At 45.2% G+C, this 20,124-nt stretch overlaps 1 protein-coding gene across 1 annotated transcript in view; it reads left to right on the top strand.

Moving 5' to 3' along the window:
* Positions 1-7,500: 7,500 nt before the first annotated feature.
* The window catches only part of LOC119378965 (endoplasmic reticulum resident protein 44), a 60,947-nt gene continuing 48,323 nt past the window's right edge, over positions 7,501-20,124 (top strand). The window contains exons 1-5 of the mRNA XM_037648077.2: positions 7,501-7,768; positions 12,519-12,594; positions 12,695-12,804; positions 14,270-14,318; positions 15,980-16,164. Of these exons, the coding sequence (XP_037504005.1) occupies positions 7,712-7,768; positions 12,519-12,594; positions 12,695-12,804; positions 14,270-14,318; positions 15,980-16,164 (477 nt within the window). The 5' untranslated portion in view covers positions 7,501-7,711. The remainder of the gene's footprint in view (positions 7,769-12,518; positions 12,595-12,694; positions 12,805-14,269; positions 14,319-15,979; positions 16,165-20,124) is intronic.

Genomic DNA, 20,124 nt, shown 5'->3' on the forward strand with positions numbered 1-20,124 from the left:
ACGCCCTCCCGGTTTCCCACAATTATTGGCAAGTTGGCAACATTGCGTCTGTGACGTCAATATTCTTAAGGCGACGGAAGTGACGCAGCCGAGGGCACCGCTAACTGTCAGTATCAGACGCGGCACTGTCAGTCGCAGACATTACAGCTGATGCGCGGCGTCCTCACCTCTCCACTGTGCGCCTGCTCGTCCCGGCTGTCACAGTTTTCATACTCCGCGCCGGCGTGACCGGCATACCTTGCACGACTTCCGGTTCGTAACAACTACTACGTCATACAGAGACAGTACACTCGGTTGGGTTTCGGTTTCGGTATTGCGCCTTTTTGCTTATTAAAAATTCGAATTTGCTGAGCATTTCTGCTATCGGGCGCGTGACTAGAGCGTCTCAGGAACATAAAAGCACCATTACCCTAACATGGTGAAAAAATCGCCGGAGTTGGCCTTTAAAGTACCAAGTGAGTGTCTCACGACGGTGTATCTTGCACAGGGTGTCGAAGGTAGTTTCGACTCGCTAGGAAAGAACACCAGTGGTAAGCATAGGCGGGCGCAGGGTTCCCTTTCAGGGGGGGGGGGTTCGTCGCAGCGCCCCCCCTCCCAATTATGACAATGTATGGCGCTGACATTGCCCCCCCCCCTTGATTTACTGTATATGCTACCTTTAGGTAGCACAGTTGCGCATAGGTCTGGCGAGCAACCACAGCTATGCGCCGAAACCGCTCTCCGTTTTTGCAGGCCACATGCCTACTGCGGCGCCGATCGACATGTTCGGCGTGTCGATGGCCGGTGATTAACTTAACTGTGGATGTCTGGTGTCAGTCCAATTCGCTGCAGCGGTGGCGTAAAGTAAAGAAATACAAGAATTGTCCCAAGCGCAGCTTCTCCGCAATGCATGGTTGCTAGCGGCGTTTGGAAGACAGATGCGCAACTCTACTACCTAAAGGTAGCATATACAGTAACTCGCCCCCCCCCCCCCCGCCGAGTCGCAGCGCCCCCCCTCCCTATTATGTCAATGTGTGCACACATCGACATAATAGGCGAATAGGGGGGGGGGGGCTGCCTCCCCCCCCTCCGTGCACGCCTATGGTGGTAAGTCAGAAAAAGGCACTGAAGCAACATGTAGTAAGGACGATGCAGTTGCAGACCGCTTCCCGGTGTGTAGGTAGGTACGTAGGTGTTGCTGTAGGTATGTAGTAGGTATGTAGTACTATACAGGTGTTGCTTCGGAACAACCGTGCTGTTCCGAAGTAAACACAGCTGCATTGTTCCTCATCGCGTTAAGCTGTGCGTCAGTCTAGCAAATAAACGGGTGATTTCCCTGTAAATCACTTAGACAACACGTCAATAATGCCAAGGAAAGTATAGGGGATGTTTTTAGTAGTAAATGTAAGGTAAATGTGAAGAAAGATAAGTGGACGAAAAGATAGCTTGCCGCGGGCAGGGACCGAACCTGCGACCTTCGAATAACGCGTCCGATGCTCTACCAACTGAGCTACCGCGGCGGCCATCCCACCGTCCACTTTATAGGGTATGTTCATTTAAACGTGGGAGCGTCAGTCAGCGCCGCCAGTAGCCATGACGGCGAGTGTGGAACACTCTTTTTCTGCCTGTTGGCGTCACGTAGCACGTGAACTTATTACGAGCTGGCAGCTGACCAATAATCCCTCGCATACTACCTGAAAGCATCAAGTCTGCCAGAACGAGGCCCTAGCTATGAATGAAGGAAAGAAGTGTTAATTTCAAGGGCTCGTTTTCTTTGTTATACACAATATTAATGAGAACTAACAGACAATAATGCCAAGGAAAGTATAGGGGATGTTTTTAGTAGTAAATGTAAGGTAAATGTGAAGAAAGATAAGTGGACAAAAAGATAGCTTGCCGCGGGCAGGGACCGAACCTGCGACCTTCGAATAACGCGTCCGATGCTCTACCAACTGAGCTACCGCGGCGGCCATCCCCCCGTCCACTTCAGGGGCGTAGCCAAGGGGGGGGGGGGGGGGTTGGGGGGGTTCAACTCCCCCCCGAAATTTTTCAGTTTTGCTTGCGTGTATAGGCACGCACACATACAAACGCACGCACGAACATTCATAAAGTATGGTTGAACCCCCCCCCGAAAAAAATTTCTGGCTACGCCCCTGGTCCACTTTATAGGGTACCCTACAGGGTGCCCTATAAAGTGGACGGGGGGATGGCCGCCGCGGTAGCTCAGTTGGTAGAGCATCGGACGCGTTATTCGAAGGTCGCAAGTTCGGTCCCTGCCCGCGGCAAGCTATCTTTTCGTCCACTTATCTTTCTTCACATTTACCTTACATTTACTACTAAAAACATCCCCTATACTTTCCTTGGCATTATTGTCTGTTAGTTCTCATTAATATTGTGTATAACAAAGAAAACGAGCCCTTGAAATTAACACTTCTTTCCTTCATTCATAGCTAGGGCCTCGTTCTGGCAGACTTGATGCTTTCAGGTAGTATGCGAGGGATTATTGGTCAGCTGCCAGCTCGTAATAAGTTCACGTGCTACGTGACGCCAACAGGCAGAAAAAGAGTGTTCCACACTCGCCGTCATGGCTACTGGCGGCGCTGACTGACGCTCCCACGTTTAAATGAACATACCCTATAAAGTGGACGGGGGGATGGCCGCCGCGGTAGCTCAGTTGGTAGAGCATCGGACGCGTTATTCGAAGGTCGCAGGTTCAGTCCCTGCCCGCGGCAAGCTATCTTTTCGTCCACTTATCTTTCTTCACATTTACCTTACATTTACTACTAAAAACATCCCCTATACTTTCCTTGGCATTATTGTCTGTTAGTTCTCATTAATATTGTGTATAACAAAGAAAACGAGCCCTTGAAATTAACACTTCTTTCCTTTAGACAACACGTGCGAGACAGCTAGAGATAGCAACGAGGATGCAGATGAGCTCCAGAGGTGAGAGAAAGGCTCGAAAAGGAGCACGATAAAGCGCGCGCAAAAAAAAAAAGAAAAGAAAAGGCGCCGGGGAAGCAGGAATGCGGCTAAGAGCGCGCCGCGTTTGAAGGGAGGCTCCGAACGTTAGGACGAAATAGCCAGAAAGCTGCGTTCGTCAACTGTGACAAATTTGTTTCGAATGCACCCAAGTCGCCTAACGAATATGAAAAGGAGAGCGTGCTCTGCGTGATGTTTGTTAGACCGACAGGGTCCGTTATCTTCCCGTCATTCTTTTCAGGGCGCATCAGATGTGTCAGGGGCTGAATTGCCAGCTCCGCTTATAATAAGCGGATTTAGGCTTCTTTTTTCACCACGTCGCTCGTAGAATTTACCACTCGCTTGTCAGGTTTTTGGGCTTATTCGCATTATTCCTGCAAACAGTTATTTTAGTACTTGTCACGTTCATTAATAGCACTTTTTCGATGACTTTGCGTAGTTGAGCGTTAAAATCAAACATACGTTGGGGGAACCGACTAGTAACTTCATTCTTGCACTGGCAAACGTACGATGAACAGAGTGGGGAGTATACACGCTGGAGAAAATACTAAAATATAAATATATGCTTTCGTTCATAGTTGCGCATACTTGTGCTGTACAGAATAATTGTAATGGTCTTTTTACTCTCAGTTCTTATGTGAGGTACTTTTATATTTTAATTAAAAATATTTGCAAGAACATTGCAATAGAATATTGGGTAAGGTGTCACGCTTTTTGCGTTAAGGCCATGTTTCACTTCCAACTCGCCTCCGAAAATGAAGAGGGGGGGGGGGGTACCCGCTGAAGAACGCAACGCATTAAAAAAAAAAAAATGCCAGAAAACGTACCGCGGAAAGTGACGTCTACACTTTCTGCCGACGTCACTTTCTGTCCACAGTAATTGGGACAATTACCATGCCCTATCGCTGCTAGTATACAGGTCGACCTTCCGGAGGGATCAGCACACGTAAACACTGATACCACTGACAAACACCATTCGGTGTTCGCCGTTTGTCTGTCCGTCACCTCAGCTAACGCGATATGCGGCACGATATCAATCGATATGCGGCAAGGAAACGTACGCGAACCTATCCCACCAGTTAAGTTCCCCCATCCGGTGAAGCCAATGTTAGCATGAATGATGCCATACTGTATGGGATAATAATATTGGGTTTAACGTTCCGAAACCACGATATGATTATGAGAGACGCCGTAGTGGAGGGCTCCGGAAATTTCGACCACCTGGGGTTCTTTAGCGTGCACCACCTAAATCTAAGTATACGGGCCCCAAACATTTTCGCCTCCATCAAAAATGCAGCCGCCGCGGCCGGGATTCGATCCCGCGACCTTCGGGTCAGCAGTCGAGCGCCGTAACCACTAGACCACCGTGGCGGGGCATACTGTATGGGAACCTTCACGATTGTTTTAAAAAAGTTATCATCAGATTGCGCGGACGGCGCGAGCAGTTGTGTTTATTCTGGAACTAACGCAAGCGCCAGCGATAACGCTGGAATGTTCGATCACGCATGTATAAAAGTTGGCGTATTTCATCGACGGTCAGATTATTGACGACCGACGACTGTGCTTTCTCGTTGTCTTTGTACTGTGAGTGTTCATTTTGCTTTGCACAGGATCACCCAATAAGTAACTCAACCTTTACTCCTTAATTCTTCACTGTCACAACCACGTGACAACGTTCACTTGGAATGAAACCTTAGGGTGGCGCGAATTTTAAGACCCGCGCCATCAAACTTGAGGCATGGTTAGAGTGTACTAGGCCTGGTGCTGTCGTTCTTGTTCTTGTTCACCTGCAACTTTGGCTCACACCCACTGTGGGGGATTGGCCAAGACTTGAGTGGTTTTATAAGCTGTCGTTCCCGTAACTCTTCCTTTTTTTTTTTTTCATTTTGTGCGCCGAAGAACAGCAGTGAGTGAATCTTGTCTCACACACTGCAAGTGAATGAATGAAGGAAGGGCTCGTGTTTCTTTGTTAGACACAATATTAATGAGAACTAACAGGCAATAATGCCGGGGAAAATATAGGGGGTGTTATTTGTAGTAATTATGATATAAATGCGAAGAAAGTAAAGTGGACGAAAGGATAACTTGCCGCCGGCAGGGACCGAACCTGCGACCTTCGAATTAACGCGTCCAATGTTCTACTAATTGAGCTGCGGCGGCAGTCATCCCCCCGTCCACTTCATTGGGTATATCTGTGCATTTAAAACCTGGGAGTAGGGTGCCTTGATGCGCGTTTTGTTGCGCGTTTTCACATCGAGGCACACTACCTGGGAGTGTTAGTCAGCGCCGATCGCCGCCATGGATACGATCGGTGCTGACTCGCTATCATCGCCAGCGTCACTTTTCGATACATCAGTAACTCCAGTAATTAGCCATACATTTCCTGCAACACTCTATGCATGTTATGGAATAATTTCGCACTCCACTCAGCGCAATTAATTATCAATTTAAAGGGGCCCTGCAACACCTTTCTTTGTTATATTGGAATAGTCCCATTATTGACGTATGACTCTTCACGAGCCATATGCCGCAAAAATTTTTCGAATCCGTCAAGTCTAAGTGGTGTTACCAAATTATAGAGATCACGTTCCGCAGCTTTCTCTCTCAACTCAACGCAGCGAGCGCGCGGAAAGCTGCGCGCGGCGTGAGGGGAGGGAGGGAGGGCGGAGGTGCGAGGAGGCGACGTCAGCGCCGGCGGCATTTTTTTCATTTTTTTCTCTCTGGCGTCTCGGCGCAACCACGTGGTCTGTGCCGCCACTTCCGGTCGGCTTGCGTCGTTCTCGTCGAGCGGAGTCGATCGCGCTGTGTATCGCGCGTGCTTGAAAACTGCGCGTCGGTTTGGTAATGTTGGGTGTGCACCTCGAACGCCGTAGTGTTTTCATCGCTCTGCCAACCATGGAAGCAAACGTGAGCGCTCGTTTGGAACGAATGACAGCTGAGATCGGTTTCGGCCCATACTCCGATACACCGCCTCGTAAGACGGCACTGGCAGACGACCCCGAAGCGCCGCCATTACCGGACGCCAGCATTGTTATCGGAGACACGCTGCGCCCGTGCCTCGGTCGGTCGTGAGAACGTGCCGACGATGCAGTTCTCAGCTGACGAGGCAACACTCGAACGGCTGCCACTCTCAACGGCAACCGGCGATGGTCAAAAGCACAGAAATATTCACGTTTTCGGCACTGCGCATGGCGAAGAAAACGGAACCACGCAACTACGAGCAGACGAGCTGTCGGTGAGACCGGAAGTGCTAATATTAATGCTTGTTCGGTGTTTTTAACGCGATAACATAATATAAACATACATATTATCTACTTATTGAACTCAAAATTAACAACGAAAGTAATAATGAGGGTGTTATCGTGATTATAACATCAGCCAATGGTGGAACTGCCGACAATCGCGTCATATTTTGCGGACTAATACATCATTTGTCGAGAGAAGAGGGAGCGATTTTCAGCTGACTTTGAGAATTTATTGTAAATTCCAGGCCGTGCGCATCGCTATAATATTTGGCTCGCGTGTTCTCGGGAGCCTCGACTATCGATCGGCAGCGCTTTTTGAGCATGCTCGAAAAGTGTTGCAGGGCCCCTTTAAATGTCATGCATTAAGGCACCAGAATGAGTCCACACTGATCATAACAATAGCATTGGGTTTCTATAACAATAGCCAATTAGAGACGTAGCGTGGTCGCCCGTGCTATTAATGTCTTAACTTTACCAGTGGGCAATCCGATTAGAACCTGAAATCACGTAAGTTTGGGCATGTTGGCATTCCATTTCAGCATCTAGCAGCAGAGAGACTTGGTATTTCTGTTCCGACGTGGGAGCGGCCCGCAACGTGCTAGGGCGCGTTCCGAGAAACGAAAACAAAGTTTATTCATCCATCCATCCATCCATCCATCTAGCGCACACACATCCTGCCTAAGATGAGTTGCTGGATCCGCGAGTGGTGTGAAGCTGATGTCGGCAACTTAACTCCACCAAACACACAAGTCAACGGCATTCCGGGTAAATGAATACGTTGTGCCACGGCCAGCACCTAGTTACACTTGAAACACAACAGCCTGCTCCAAAACGACGAGTCATGAAAACTTGAATTGAAAGCAAGTACAGCCAAAATATACGTGCAAGGATTCGGCATCTCTGTGATAGTTGATGACTGCACTGTGGTAAACGATCCTCGTTACGCAAATTGAGTAATTAAACTTTCAACTGAAGCACGCTCGCGGCAAGGCCGCCTGGGATGAGCGGTGGCAACGATAACGCAGCCGCATCCTTCGTGCACAAGTCGCGCGCTTTGTATTTGGCGCGCATATCGCTTAGTAGCCTCGAACGCAATACGCTTTTGCAATAATTACTATAAATACGCTGAAAAAATTCACCAAACGCAATGTAAAATCAATAAATATACTTTTTATTATTTATATTGTTACAAATATTAAAGCAAAGCGATAATATTAGTTACAAAAATTCAGTTCTTGTTTTCTTGATAGAGAGCTTATTAATGTACGCTTTCTTGCACGACACATTTTGAGTAGTTAAAGATTATTTACTTCTTTTAATGGGTACATCTTATTGTTTTGTTTTATATTTTTAGTGTTTACTTTACTTTGAGTTTGAGAGTATATTCTCACTTCTCACACGTACCGACGTCGCCGACGTTCTTCGCTTCATGGCAATGTAACAGTGGCTGTTGAGCTGGGCCCTTAATTTATAGGTATTCGTACGTAGTATCTCTGTCATGAAAAATGAATTGTAACGTCGTGAACATATTTAGCAAACTTATAGGCCTTGTTTTGGTTCTGGTGAGTACCATTCCATCAAACAGGTGTGCTTTTCCGGGGATATTTTGTGGTTGAGTAATCCCGCTGTAATTTTCTGCTTTATTGTGGGCAGCATTGCAACTTCCGTTTTTTTTTTTTTTTTCACTTACGCATATGTGTACACGTGGTACGTTTCGTTACGTGTCTGTTTGTACGCCTTCGTGATTTTTTCCCAAAACCCGTACAGGTCGGGCGAGTAGTACATGAAGCCGGTACACGTTGCACCTGTGTACACGACGATCTTGCTGTCGGCCTCTTTCATTTCTCCGTCTTAACGAAGTGGTCGCCAATAGCTGTTTTCCTCAACATTTGCTGGCGAGTAGCCAGGCTGCGATACTAATCGCGTCTTATTTGCTTACGTAGTGCTTAAAAACATATTCCGATCTGGGATGCCTGTCTCGAAAAACATTCTGCGAGAGCTTAGTTGCGCTTTTCATCGTGTCAACACATCGTGCGGGCGCTAATTGAAAAGGAAACCTGCTATTCGTGCTCATTTGTTTTTTGTATGGAAGCCTGTCACCAACGCATTGAGCGAGCTTCCTGTTGCAGTCCTGGCGAAAATCTTTCCGCGGGAACTTTTTTTTTTTAAATTTTTATTCCTAATTTACTTGAGTCAGCGTAAAGTGGTTCGACAACTTTCGCGCTCACACAAATTGCTCGACTTAGCGGCTGACTGCCGACAACAAAACGAAGCCGTTAACTGTTGTCATTAGTAATTTTGAAGCGATCGGACTTTCGATGAAAATGAGCATAATTTCGCTCTGCTCGCTTTTGCTCATTAAACCCTTGGGTACCGTTGAAAATGTGCGTGTAGCATGCTCATCCGGAGGCCGACCTTGGTGTGCACATAATGAAATCGAAGGTTTGCGGCGTTGATTCTTAGAAGTAAAACGCCAACAAGTATTGAAACGTCACTTTTGCGAGAAATGCATGTTATGTTAGACGTTCACAACGACACCCTGCCGTGCTCAGTCGTTTTAAATTTAAGTTGACAAGCCGTAGTTGGACACCGGCGGCATAAAAATACCACGCAAGGGCTCCATGTAGCACAGCTGCAAGCAACGTGTGCACAGGTGTTGATAGAGCACCCACCAATGCAAGACGTACGCGTCTGCTGACGTTGCAAGATGTCCCACGTGTATTTGCTGCGAAGAGTTTTTAACTCTTACGTATATATGCACACATCTTTTACTTCGTTTCACTTTTTTCCTGAAAGTGCGCTCAACTTTTCAGCAGTCATAAGTGTGCCGTTTTCTTAGTCTTGTTTGTGCATGAACAAGCCTGAGAAAGACTAAGCATTGCTTCTGCTCTTTGCATTACACTTCATTTTGGATATTTGCAGCCACTTAGTTTGGTGTTGTAGTTAAAGACGGAGAAACACCAAAATAACAATGACTGTGCCCTTAAGTCATTTTGAATGTTATCTCAAGTCTGTGCCTTACATCTGTTGAGGCTTAATTGTGAATCGTGTCATATGTTAAGCATTCTTTCACTGACCAATGCAGTATTCACTTTTTTTAATGTCTATGAGTCAGAATGCCTTGAAAGTAGGCAATACCTTAATTTCTAATATTTTTGTACCACGGTTCTGCCACACATTGTAAAATGTTATTTAAAGTTGAATGCACAAGCATTATTTACACCCTGTAGTGGCTTCATTAAAACTCGATTGACTGTGTTAGGGTTGGATAGAGGGGGCATCACTTCTCTTACAACTTTCATCTGATCTGTTATTTCTTGTCACTCACCATGTAATATGAGCGTCGCTATTTCTAGAAGTAAATGAAGCCTGTTGGTGTTGAAATATGGTACATTAAATTTTTTGACCAATTTTTTGCTTGTTTTTTTTTTGTGTGAAGTGCCATTTGTTTAGTTATTCTGAAGTGAAATTTAAAAGCATTTATTTGGGCTCCTTCTTGGCCATTTTGCACGCTTTTCCGCTTGAGCTCTAATCTACTTGTATTGCTAGCATGCAACTGTAATAACCAAGGCTTCACTGTATTGACATGTGTAAGGCTGTTTGTGAAAGACATAGTGATGGATCTAGTGCCCAGAGTAGTTATAGATTGTGCTATTTTGATTTATACAACTATCACAATATTGCATTTGCCTTCATTGCCGCAATGATTGCCTTCATTGTACAGTTCACTTATTTTCCAAATAGCTGTACTCTGTTTTCTTACTTTCCCAACTAAATATCTTGAGTACTTTTCTCTGGTTCAATATGGTGTGCCCACCAAAACTAGATGAATGTGTTGAGCCATATGTGCCTGCTAACAGAGTGAATTGAGAGGCATATTGCAAAATAAGTTTGATATGGCTTCATATTGTTTAAGCAAATGCCACCCACGTAGCACTGCTGCATTTCAAGCAATGCACCTTGAACTTTATTTAGTTGATTTCATGGTCTTCAAGACTAAAAAACTGGAAAAGGTGGGCGCATTTTGCTGTTTTTGCAAAGGTAGGCTAGAGTACTTGCTCCCACAATATCGAAGACAGATTCCTCCACACTGCAGTGTAGGAGAGAAAATTAGAGACCGCGTGGGATCATTAACAGATTGATAGTATTAATGAACTTCCAAAATATATTTTTCATTTGATGACTTCAATAAAACAATGCTGTATGCGGAAGTTGCGTAAAAAAAATATGGTTATCAAAAAATGACATTGGAGCAGAAGGCAGGGCTTCAATGCACACACATGCCTCTTATGTGTTTCTTTAACAATAAATGGTTATGTGTATGCATAGTTATGTCATCTGAGACATGGAAGGCTTTAATGAATTAGTGACATCTTAGCTTCTGTTTTGTTAAAGAAGGAACATTACTACATTTCCTCTTTCTTTACAAGTAAGTCTTGTGTGTGAACTGTATCGTAAAGAAGTCTTTTAAAGAACTATGTTAAGACTCCTTATGCCATCTGGTTTCGTTAGAGAAGGACAGAACAGTGGATAAGATTGAGCCATCTTTTGTGACTGTGTCATCAGCCAAACCTTCTGTTTTGACATGCCAAACTTGCGTGTTCAGCAACTAAAATGTTTCTTTACAAAAGGGTTAACTAGTACAGCAGCACACATTTCACCACTGGCGTTGCGTCTGGCTAACTTGCCTTTCAGAAAAACCCAAGGCACACCTGTTGGAAAATGAAAAAGTTGGAAGTGCCACATCACAGCTTAAAAACTGCAAACCTGCATTTCGTCACTAATGTTTTTACGTATGGGAGCAGCTGTAGCTTATACAGTATGTGAACACTGAAAACGTTGCCATGTTAATAATGTAGCCTTTGTTATGCTGTAGGTGCCATCCACTGGCACTGATGGACACACAAGCTGTTCGGCTGCTCATGGTAGTTGCAGTACACACCTACGCTCCTTAAGGTCATAGTAATGTACATTAAAGCTACAAACCAATTTTTTTTTTAGCTTGCAAGGGAACTATACAGGGAGGTGTTATGATGCTAACCTGTTTAAATTGTTTTGACAAGAAATCGATGGTCATGCTAGTATATAAAACAACTTCAATTCTTTCCACGCCCTGACCACCTACACCCTTTTGCCATTGGTTGACACTGTATAAATGCAATATCCTAATATATATAAACCTAGGCCGACACTCGTGCTGGTCACCACAACTTGAATGATATAGACCTGTATACAAAAAACTGATTTCAACAGCCATGGCTATTAAAGGGACACTAAAGACAAATATTAAGTCGACGATGATTGTTGAAATAGTGGTCCAGAAACCTCATAGTGCTACTTTTATGCCAAGGAAGTGCTTATTTTGAAATAAAATCACGTTTTAGTGGTCCGCATCGCGTTAGCGCACTTCAAATCACCCGCCTGAAAGCGATATTTTGCACGTCACTGTTGCCGTGCCCAACGTTGCCCGCCTTTACTGCGCGGCAGTGTGCACTGGCGGCGTGCACCATTCGGGCATCCGGCAACATCACATGTATGCGGTATTTTGTTGAACTTTCTGTCAGAGCGACTTTCACGAGCGTGCAAAACGCACGTGGCAATACGCGATACCGAAACTACCACTGAGACGCGACCGCGTGAGCAAAGCAGGGCGCCGGGCGAAGCGCAGTTCGGCGAAAATGGAACTTTTGAACCACGCGCGCCGTTTCCTATGGCAATGCCAAAGAAGTTCTTTTTTCCATGAATCAAACAGAAACGAACAAGCAGCATTTTATTACGTCCCTTGATGCACGGAAGGTTTTTTTATTGCAGCTAGTTTGATTACTAGTTATTAATTGTATTCAGTCTCTCCCACGTCATTGGGACCACATCCAAAATGTCCCACTCGTGGCGCTCATCGTGTGATACATTTAGCTTAATTTCTCGGTGAGTAGGGCACTGCTGTTGATAATACTGCCGTTTTAAACATTGTCATACATTGAGCTTTCACTCTGACATAAATTGTTATTTGCCTTTAGTGTCCCTTTAAGTCAGCTTGGATTAGTAGGCTTCATTGTGAAAAAATTTCTATCCGTATTCATCACACTTAGTGGGAGCACTCCTGGCAATTATGAAAACCAGATGCTGTAGCTCCTGAAGCCATCAATTTTTTTCCCTTGCTTCTTTAAATATGGTTGTCAACAGTATCTAAGCTTTACAAGCTCTTGTAAATGACAATTTGTTTCTTCTAAAATTTGCATATCTTGTTTGCAAAGGCCCTCCTGAACCTATGTAATGTATCTGCCTTATAACATGTTTCTATTCTTGTTGCAGTTGCTGTTAAGTGCGAGACAAGCCTCTGCCGAAAACGTGGTAGCATTAACATCTTCAAATTTTGATGAGCATATTGGTACGTTTCTTAAAGCACATTCTTTTCCCCATCGTGTATTTCGTTCTGTATATCACAAGCTCTTTCGTTTTGTGTTTACTGTTCTTTTCTTTCTCTCCAGGGAAGTACGAACTAGTCTTTCTTAATTTCTATGCCGACTGGTGCCGGTTCAGCCAAATATTGGCACCAGTTTTTGAAGAAGCAGCAAAAAATGTCCATGAGCACACAAAGGTTGGTTTACTTTTGAATTGCTTAGGCTTATTTTTGTTGTGCGAGTGATATCAACAAAAACATAGAGTTCCATTGTCCCCGCTGTCCAAGTAAAGGGGAGTGACCAGTCAGTACCATTATGGCCATGGGCAGATCCAGAGGGGCAGGGAGGGTGGGGTCATGATATCTTGACAGCCTCTTTAATTTCAGAATGCATAAGCCGAGTATGCGTGTTGACACCGCATACCGGGCATTAGGTGTCAGACTTCCGAAAGCCGACTCCCCCCCTAACGTCACCAGTAATTGAGGAGTGCTGTTGAATGGGCAGTAGACCAATTCATAATGAGAATGAAGAGGGGCTTACAGAATATGGAGTAGGACTGTGTGACGAGTTTGGAACGGGCATCGTGTTTGTGGGATTTTTGCATTTTTAATGCTTTTTTTTTATCTAGGGTTTAACGTCCCAAAACCACGATATGATTATGAGAGACACCGTAGTAGAGGGTTCCAGAAATTTCGACCACCTGGGGCTCTAAAGTGCACCTAAATCTAAGTACATGGGCCTCAAACAGCATTTTTAATGCTCACATGTTGGCAGATATGCTCTGATATCAAAGGCCAAGCATATCTGCCAACGTCTCCTGTGTTGATGATGACTCTTGCAACCCCTTTTTCCCCTTGATCTTGGCATCGAAAATTGCACAATCTAATCACTACAGTGCTGCAGCCCACTTTTACACATGTTGCTTGACAGCTGGTAGTCTAGTCCACGCCCAGTGTTTGATCATTTGGACGATTTTTTGCTTATACAGTGTTTACTCCTCTGTCGCATTACTTACCCAGAGACAACTTCTTGCAAAAAAAGTACCTGTCTATTTTACAAATTTTTTTTTTAGTGATAGACATTACCATGGCATGATGTGTTGCAGTGATGCATTCAGAAACTTATATGTAGAAAATAAAGACACACCAAGTTGCTTCAATACACTTACAAATTTCTTATTGCTGTATCACTAGCCTTGCATGCTGTTTCACTGCACTAATTTTCTGAGCATCTAGAACAATTCAGCTCTGAAGGTGGTCATGTAAGTGTTGGGCGAGGATAACTGAGGGAGAAGTATGGTCCGTGATGGGCTAGCTTTTGGATTTTCTTGTGATGGTCTCGACTGCATAGTTGCATTCTCGAGGACTAACTTACATTGTCTTTCTTTTGCCTTGTATTCTTTTGCCTTTATCATTGTTGCTTTCTGTGGACACTTGTCTACGAAAGGGTTCTGAACATAGGTATAATGAAAGTGCGGCCTAAGCATACAGCCTTAAGTTCAGGGCTAAATTCTGCATTTGAGTGCAGGAGCCTACAAAGTGCATTCCTTACCTTTGTGTTGCGTATGAAGGCTGTGAATTCCAGCATTTTCAGTTTTTTCATTCTGAAAGATATTGTGGGCAAGTACCATATTACTCAGAACATTTGAAATCTTTTTTTCAGGAGCAGGTTGGCAAAGTGCTGTTTGGAAAAGTAGACTGTGACAGAGAAAGTATGTGAACTTTTATCTGTTTTTTAGTATGTTATTGAACATTCTCAGTAGCCTGCTTTTTTTTAAATAATACATTTGGTGCTGTATTACTGTTTTAAGCACTTTTCTTGATCTTTATGTATCCCTTGTATGGCATGGGCCATGTGTACAAGAGAGAGTTTGGGGTGTAAAACATCTGAGTATGAAGCTTTAGTCAATTAATTCTATTTTCTGTATGCTTTGTATATACTAACAATGTCTGAAAATTAAACAAGACAAAGCACTGAGACAAAATAGCCAAAGGAAATACAGTGAAACCTCGGTGATACGATCACAGCTGATACGAATTTCGGGGTGATACGAATTTTTCATTGATCCCAGCCAAGGCCCATTGGCCTGCTTTGTAATGGAGTACGGCTGTTGCGAACAGATTTTCACCCAGCGTCGTTTGATACGAACGTACGCTGCCGCCCAGCTACGAAGAGGTGCTGTCCGCGCTGTCGCGGAAGACTGGCCAAGCACGTGCGAGAGAGGGAGCGCTAGCGTGGGCATGCGCGCCGCACCAAATCGTCAAAATCACGTTGTAAGAAAAACACTTTTCTTGCGGTCAGAATAAACCTTCTGAGACACGTCACGATTTCCGAGATTGTGTGCGCGAATCTTTGAGGCTCTTGCGTGCCTCCGTGTGCCTTCGCGTTTAGATTACTGAGGACTTTAGCGCCATGCTTTTTTTTTTTCTAACGCGTCGACCCGGGCTGCTGCTGTTGTACTGTGTTTACACGTGCCTGCCTCGTGCATCAGACATCCTACAAAAGGTTGACGAGGACCGAATGAAGGAGAGGACGGTCTTGGAGAAGGAGTCAGGCCTCACGACGTCAACATGCGTGACCGTTGAGGTCGCACTTGTGCGGGGACAGCCGTAAATCTCCTAAAAAACACCCCCACCACCTCCGCAATAACAGCATCATAACACAGGACGGTGGTTCTGTAATTTTGTGGCCTTAATCCATCGCGTCACAGCGCTTCTCCGTTACTTTCGCTGCAGTACTCCTGTGTCACGCAAAAAGCATACTAAAATTTGGAAGGGGCTATTGCTGTCGCTTGTCACAATGCACCTGGGTCAATAGTTAAATACGCGCGTACGGGCCGTATATTTATGAGTGCTGGTATGATTGCCGACATCTCAAAACTTAACTGACAATCATTCAGGGTTCTTCGTGACGTTGCTGCGGCCCTGAAAAACAATAAATGAAAATGTACGCTTGCTTCCTTTTGTCGCATGCCAATTTTCGATGCTTTCTGGTGATATGAATTTCGGATGATACGAATATATTTGGTGGTCCCGTGAGATTCGTATCACCGAGGTTTCACTGTAATTCATATTGCCCTTCATGAAAGGTAAAGGGAGGCCACCATGTCTAGATGTGCGCTGCTTGATGTGGACTAATTTGCTTTTTCTTAAACACATAAGACTGTGGTAAACCTGAATGAGAAGAAAGGCAACCGAGGGTCTAGATTTTTGTTGTTAAAAACCAGACGACCTTTTTTTTCCATGTCTGTTGGTTTCAAGCACTTTTGGCATAATTCATTGTGCTGTAAATTTGTAGTCTGTACTGGAAAGGTGTACTTTGATTTCAACAGAAGTGATACGCTTTTTTTTTCTGCATTTCTTCTCTTTGCAGCATCTATTGCAGCGAAGCACCGCATTACAAAGTATCCCACATTAAAACTAGTGCGCAATGGTGTGGTCATGAAACGAGAATATCGGGGACAGCGCTCTGCAGAAGCCATGAAGAACTACATCATTGAAATGCTGAAGGACCAGGTCAAGGAAATACCACACGAAGCAGAGGCACAGCACGTGGAGGTAAGAAGTGCATCCTTGCATCTGAGGGATTGAAGGCAAGTAGAAGGTTAGTTTTCATCACAAATGGGCAGTTTTGGCACAGTGGTATATGAGTGATATGTTTGGTTACTGCATGCTGCCCATTGTGGATGGAAGTCTCTCGGTGACCAATTCAGTACTAGCATTTGTACTTGGGTATGGTTGCAGTAAGGCCACCCGTCGTGGTAGCTTAGCACGTAGGGTGTCGCACTGCTATGCTCGAGGGCGTGGGTTCGATTCCAGGCCAGGCGGCCGCATTTCAGTGGGGTCGAAATGGAAAGAACACCCGTGTACTTAAATTTAGGTGTACGTTAAAGAACCCCAGATGGTCAAAATTGCTGGAGCTCCCCACTATGACATCTCTCATAACCATATTGTGGTTTTTGGGACATAAAACCCCAACAGTTATGCAGTAAGGCCATATGTACAATCTTTCTCGTAAATCAAGACATCGCCACCTTAGGCTTGCTAATCATATCCTGAAGTTTTCATTTTTGGGAAACCTTGACTTCACCCTCCATCTGCATCCTGCGAACGTCAAAGTGAAGTATGCTTTCACAGGTTTTTCCTAAATTAAGTTGCTTGGTGCACTTTTTCATTAATCGAAGGGTGCCATGAAATGTTTCTGGACAGCTTGAAAAAAACCTTAAATTTATTTTTCTACTCATTGGTTTATTTTATTTATTTTGGTGAGATAAGGAGTAGAAATGGTGAAGGTACAGACACCAGAACAATTCTGTTCAGCCTCATCTGCATGCTAGAAGTGGTCATGACTTCACCTACCTTCACTATCTTTCTGTACTGCATTGCATTTCCTAAGGTGAGTCATTCGTGGTGTTGTTTAATTGTGTTTGGATGAGGTGGCTGTGAAATCATATTTTTGGTATAGAGAAGGGGAGCTTTTGCAGCAGCAAGCACGTGAATTTTGCACTGACATTTTCAGAACAGTTGGCACTGTCAACGTCAAGTTCTTAATACAGTAAAAGCACGTTAATTCGGATTTCACGGGACTGGAAAAATTGATCGAATTAACCAAATTCAGTGAATCCACTCCTGCGCCAACTGCGCCAAAGTGCGCCAAAATTGTATTTACTGCGCCATCCTGATAATATCGACGAAATTTGCGCCAAACTGCGCCAAAGTCTCGGGCTTGGGGGCGTCTATCACCGGCAATCGCACCGCCGGCGCGTCAGAACATGTGCAGCTCGATCTTGGGGCTGCCAATGAAGTCGCAATCATGGACCAAGAATTATTCCGCTGAATAAATAGCGCTCGCGCGTGCGTTCCGAGTAAGCCACGATGCCATGCACGGTGCTGACGCAGCTTCTGTTCTGTAAGTCGGCTCGACAGCAAAACGTGCTCTCCGCAGAGGCTCGTGACGTCTAGGCCTATCGGTAGCGAGAAAGTGCGTTGGCGATTCATCGGCGGACGTCGTCTGTTCCAGAAACGCTGCTGATAGCTCGTTTCAAGCGTCGCACGGCACGTAAGGAAAGCAATGTTCAGTAATAACTACATGCGTGCCGCTAAAATGCCTGTCACTTCTGTTTCCAGACATCGCGGAATGAAATCTGGGAACGCTCGCAGTAGATATATGGGAGAATATCGAATTTTAATTGCTTAGCGTTTATGGAAGAGCACGCGAACGGTTGAAACGCGTTGACACTTTTCCTCAGATATACTTTATCCATGGATCTTCATCCAGAACAGCTTTTTCGTAATTCTTTCCGCCAGCACGTCCGAGTTTGTAATCACTCTGCGGTAAATATCCCCTAAAAGGCCCTGCCCTTTCGAGCTCACGTGCTAGGGTTCCAATTCGAATTTTTGCTTGCTTTTTTAAAAATTTCATCTCATTAGTAAAATCATATCTCCTGGTCGGAGCAGCCGCAAATGCGCAGCTGTCAGTAGAGAGCCCGTCGCTGACGGCCCACAGTGAAGCGGCTACGCCATGTTACACGTCCGCCCTTTCGGGGGTCAATAGCTAACGGTTAAAAAAACTCATTTTCGCTTAAGAGCGAAGCAGTGAATGCGATACCAAAAAATTGTATTGTTAAACGAAGTAAGGCTAGCAGCTAACTCTTTTGGATCCGATCTCGCGTAACTCAACAAAACGCTGGTTTTAGGGAATATGGCCGCTCCAGGAACCGAAGCGTTTTCTTGCTCTGAGTTCTCTAAACGCAAAGTAAGCGTTGAGAGCACAGCAAGTTTACAAGCCGTCTCCTGATGCCTCGAGATAGCGAGCGCGCAAGCGACTGCGCCCTTCGAACGATGCCCCCCCCCCCCTTCCGCTCCCCTGGCGTCCCGCGATGCTCCTTACGAAAGACGGGCGGGGCGTTTCCTCTCTGTTTGATGAGCAATTGACGGCAGGCCCGCACGCGGGAAGGTGTTATCTCATGTGCTGTCCGTGCGTTGGAGACTGACGGCCGGCTAGTTTAATCTCCGCTTCAGTCGCGTTCGTCGCCAGCGCTCGCGAGCTTTTACCCGCGGCTAGAATGCGCGTGGTGATGTTATTAATTTGGACTTTATACGGAAAATTACGGCAACGGTGACGGCAAAAATCCGCCGAGAGTGTCCATATAATTGCTATTGCAATAAAAATTTTTAAAAAGTTGAGGAGCCATTTCACTCTTGAAGTGGATGATAAGCGAAGCTGTTTCGCGCATGGCACACAGGTGACATGGTTGAGGACAGTTTGGTATGTAGGGCCAGGCTGTTAACGTTCAAGACGCAATATTAATGCGAAAGCCTTAGATGCTTTATCAAACACGAAAATTGACCGTCGGCGGCGTCAGTCGATTGATGCTAAAAATAATCATCATGTGATGGCGTCATCAATGCGTTATAGATCGTCAAAACTTGTGATGTCATCATGGCGTAATATATCGTCATGTCACGTGATGACGCCATCACATGACATCGTCACTTTACACTGCTTCCGTGATCGGTGCGCTGATCATGGAGCTAGCGCAAAACCAGCTGAGGTGCAGAAAGCTTGCAGAGAGAGACGGTGAGGATCAACCCATCGATCGAGAAGAAAAAGAACCTGGCTTTCGCCTTGGGGTTGTCTTAGGGGAATGCATCAGGGACAGTGTGGCTCTTTGGCATTGAGGCACTGCTGTACATCACGGCGTTTGTCTACCATGTCTGCTGATAACCACATAGATGTATTTAGAGTGTTATTTCGTGAAGTGCAATTATCTTGATCCGATATTTTGTTTATTTGCTAGTGTCGAAAATAATCGCCGAAGAGGTTAATCCAGAACACTCAACTGCATGAGCCCTTATTTTTTCATTAGCGAGTGAAATATGGAGTTCTCCTGAGCATAGGCGTGCGCAGGGTTCCCCATCAGGGGGGGGGGGCGAAGGTTCATCGCAGCGCCCCCCCACCCTACTAAGTCAATGTATGGGGCAGATTTGGTGCCCCCCCCCCCTCTTAGGTGACTAGAAGGGTCAATGTACGGGGCAGATTTTGCGCCCCCCCTCTTAGGTGATTAGGAGGAGGGGCGCCCCCCCCCCCTGCCCTCCTCCCCCCCCCTCTGTGCGCACGCCTATGCTTCTGAGATGATTTTTTCCATGAGATTTGCCATGAATCGAAATATTTCTAGCCTTCATAAGAGCCCCAATAATACTCAGGTGCTTGAATGTTAATGCAAAATTATCTGCTCCAAAGTGCTCCAAGATGAAAACTTTGCTGCTCCAAAGTGCTCCAAAACGGAAATTTTGCTGCTCCAAAGTGCTTCAAGATGAAAATTTTGCTGCTCCAAAGTGCTCCAAAACGGAAATTTTGCTGCTCCAAAAATTGCTCCAAATCAGAAGTCCTCGGTAGCATCACTGCAAATTCTGAATTATCTAAAGTACCAGTAAAACATTAATGTGTATGACATCAACATACTTTAATTTTCTTGGTGAATACGTGAATGCTGTCCTTATTTTTTATAAGAGCAG

The sequence above is a fragment of the Rhipicephalus sanguineus genome, chromosome 1, assembly GCF_013339695.2.
Source record: "Rhipicephalus sanguineus isolate Rsan-2018 chromosome 1, BIME_Rsan_1.4, whole genome shotgun sequence".
NCBI lineage: Eukaryota > Metazoa > Arthropoda > Arachnida > Ixodida > Ixodidae > Rhipicephalus > Rhipicephalus sanguineus.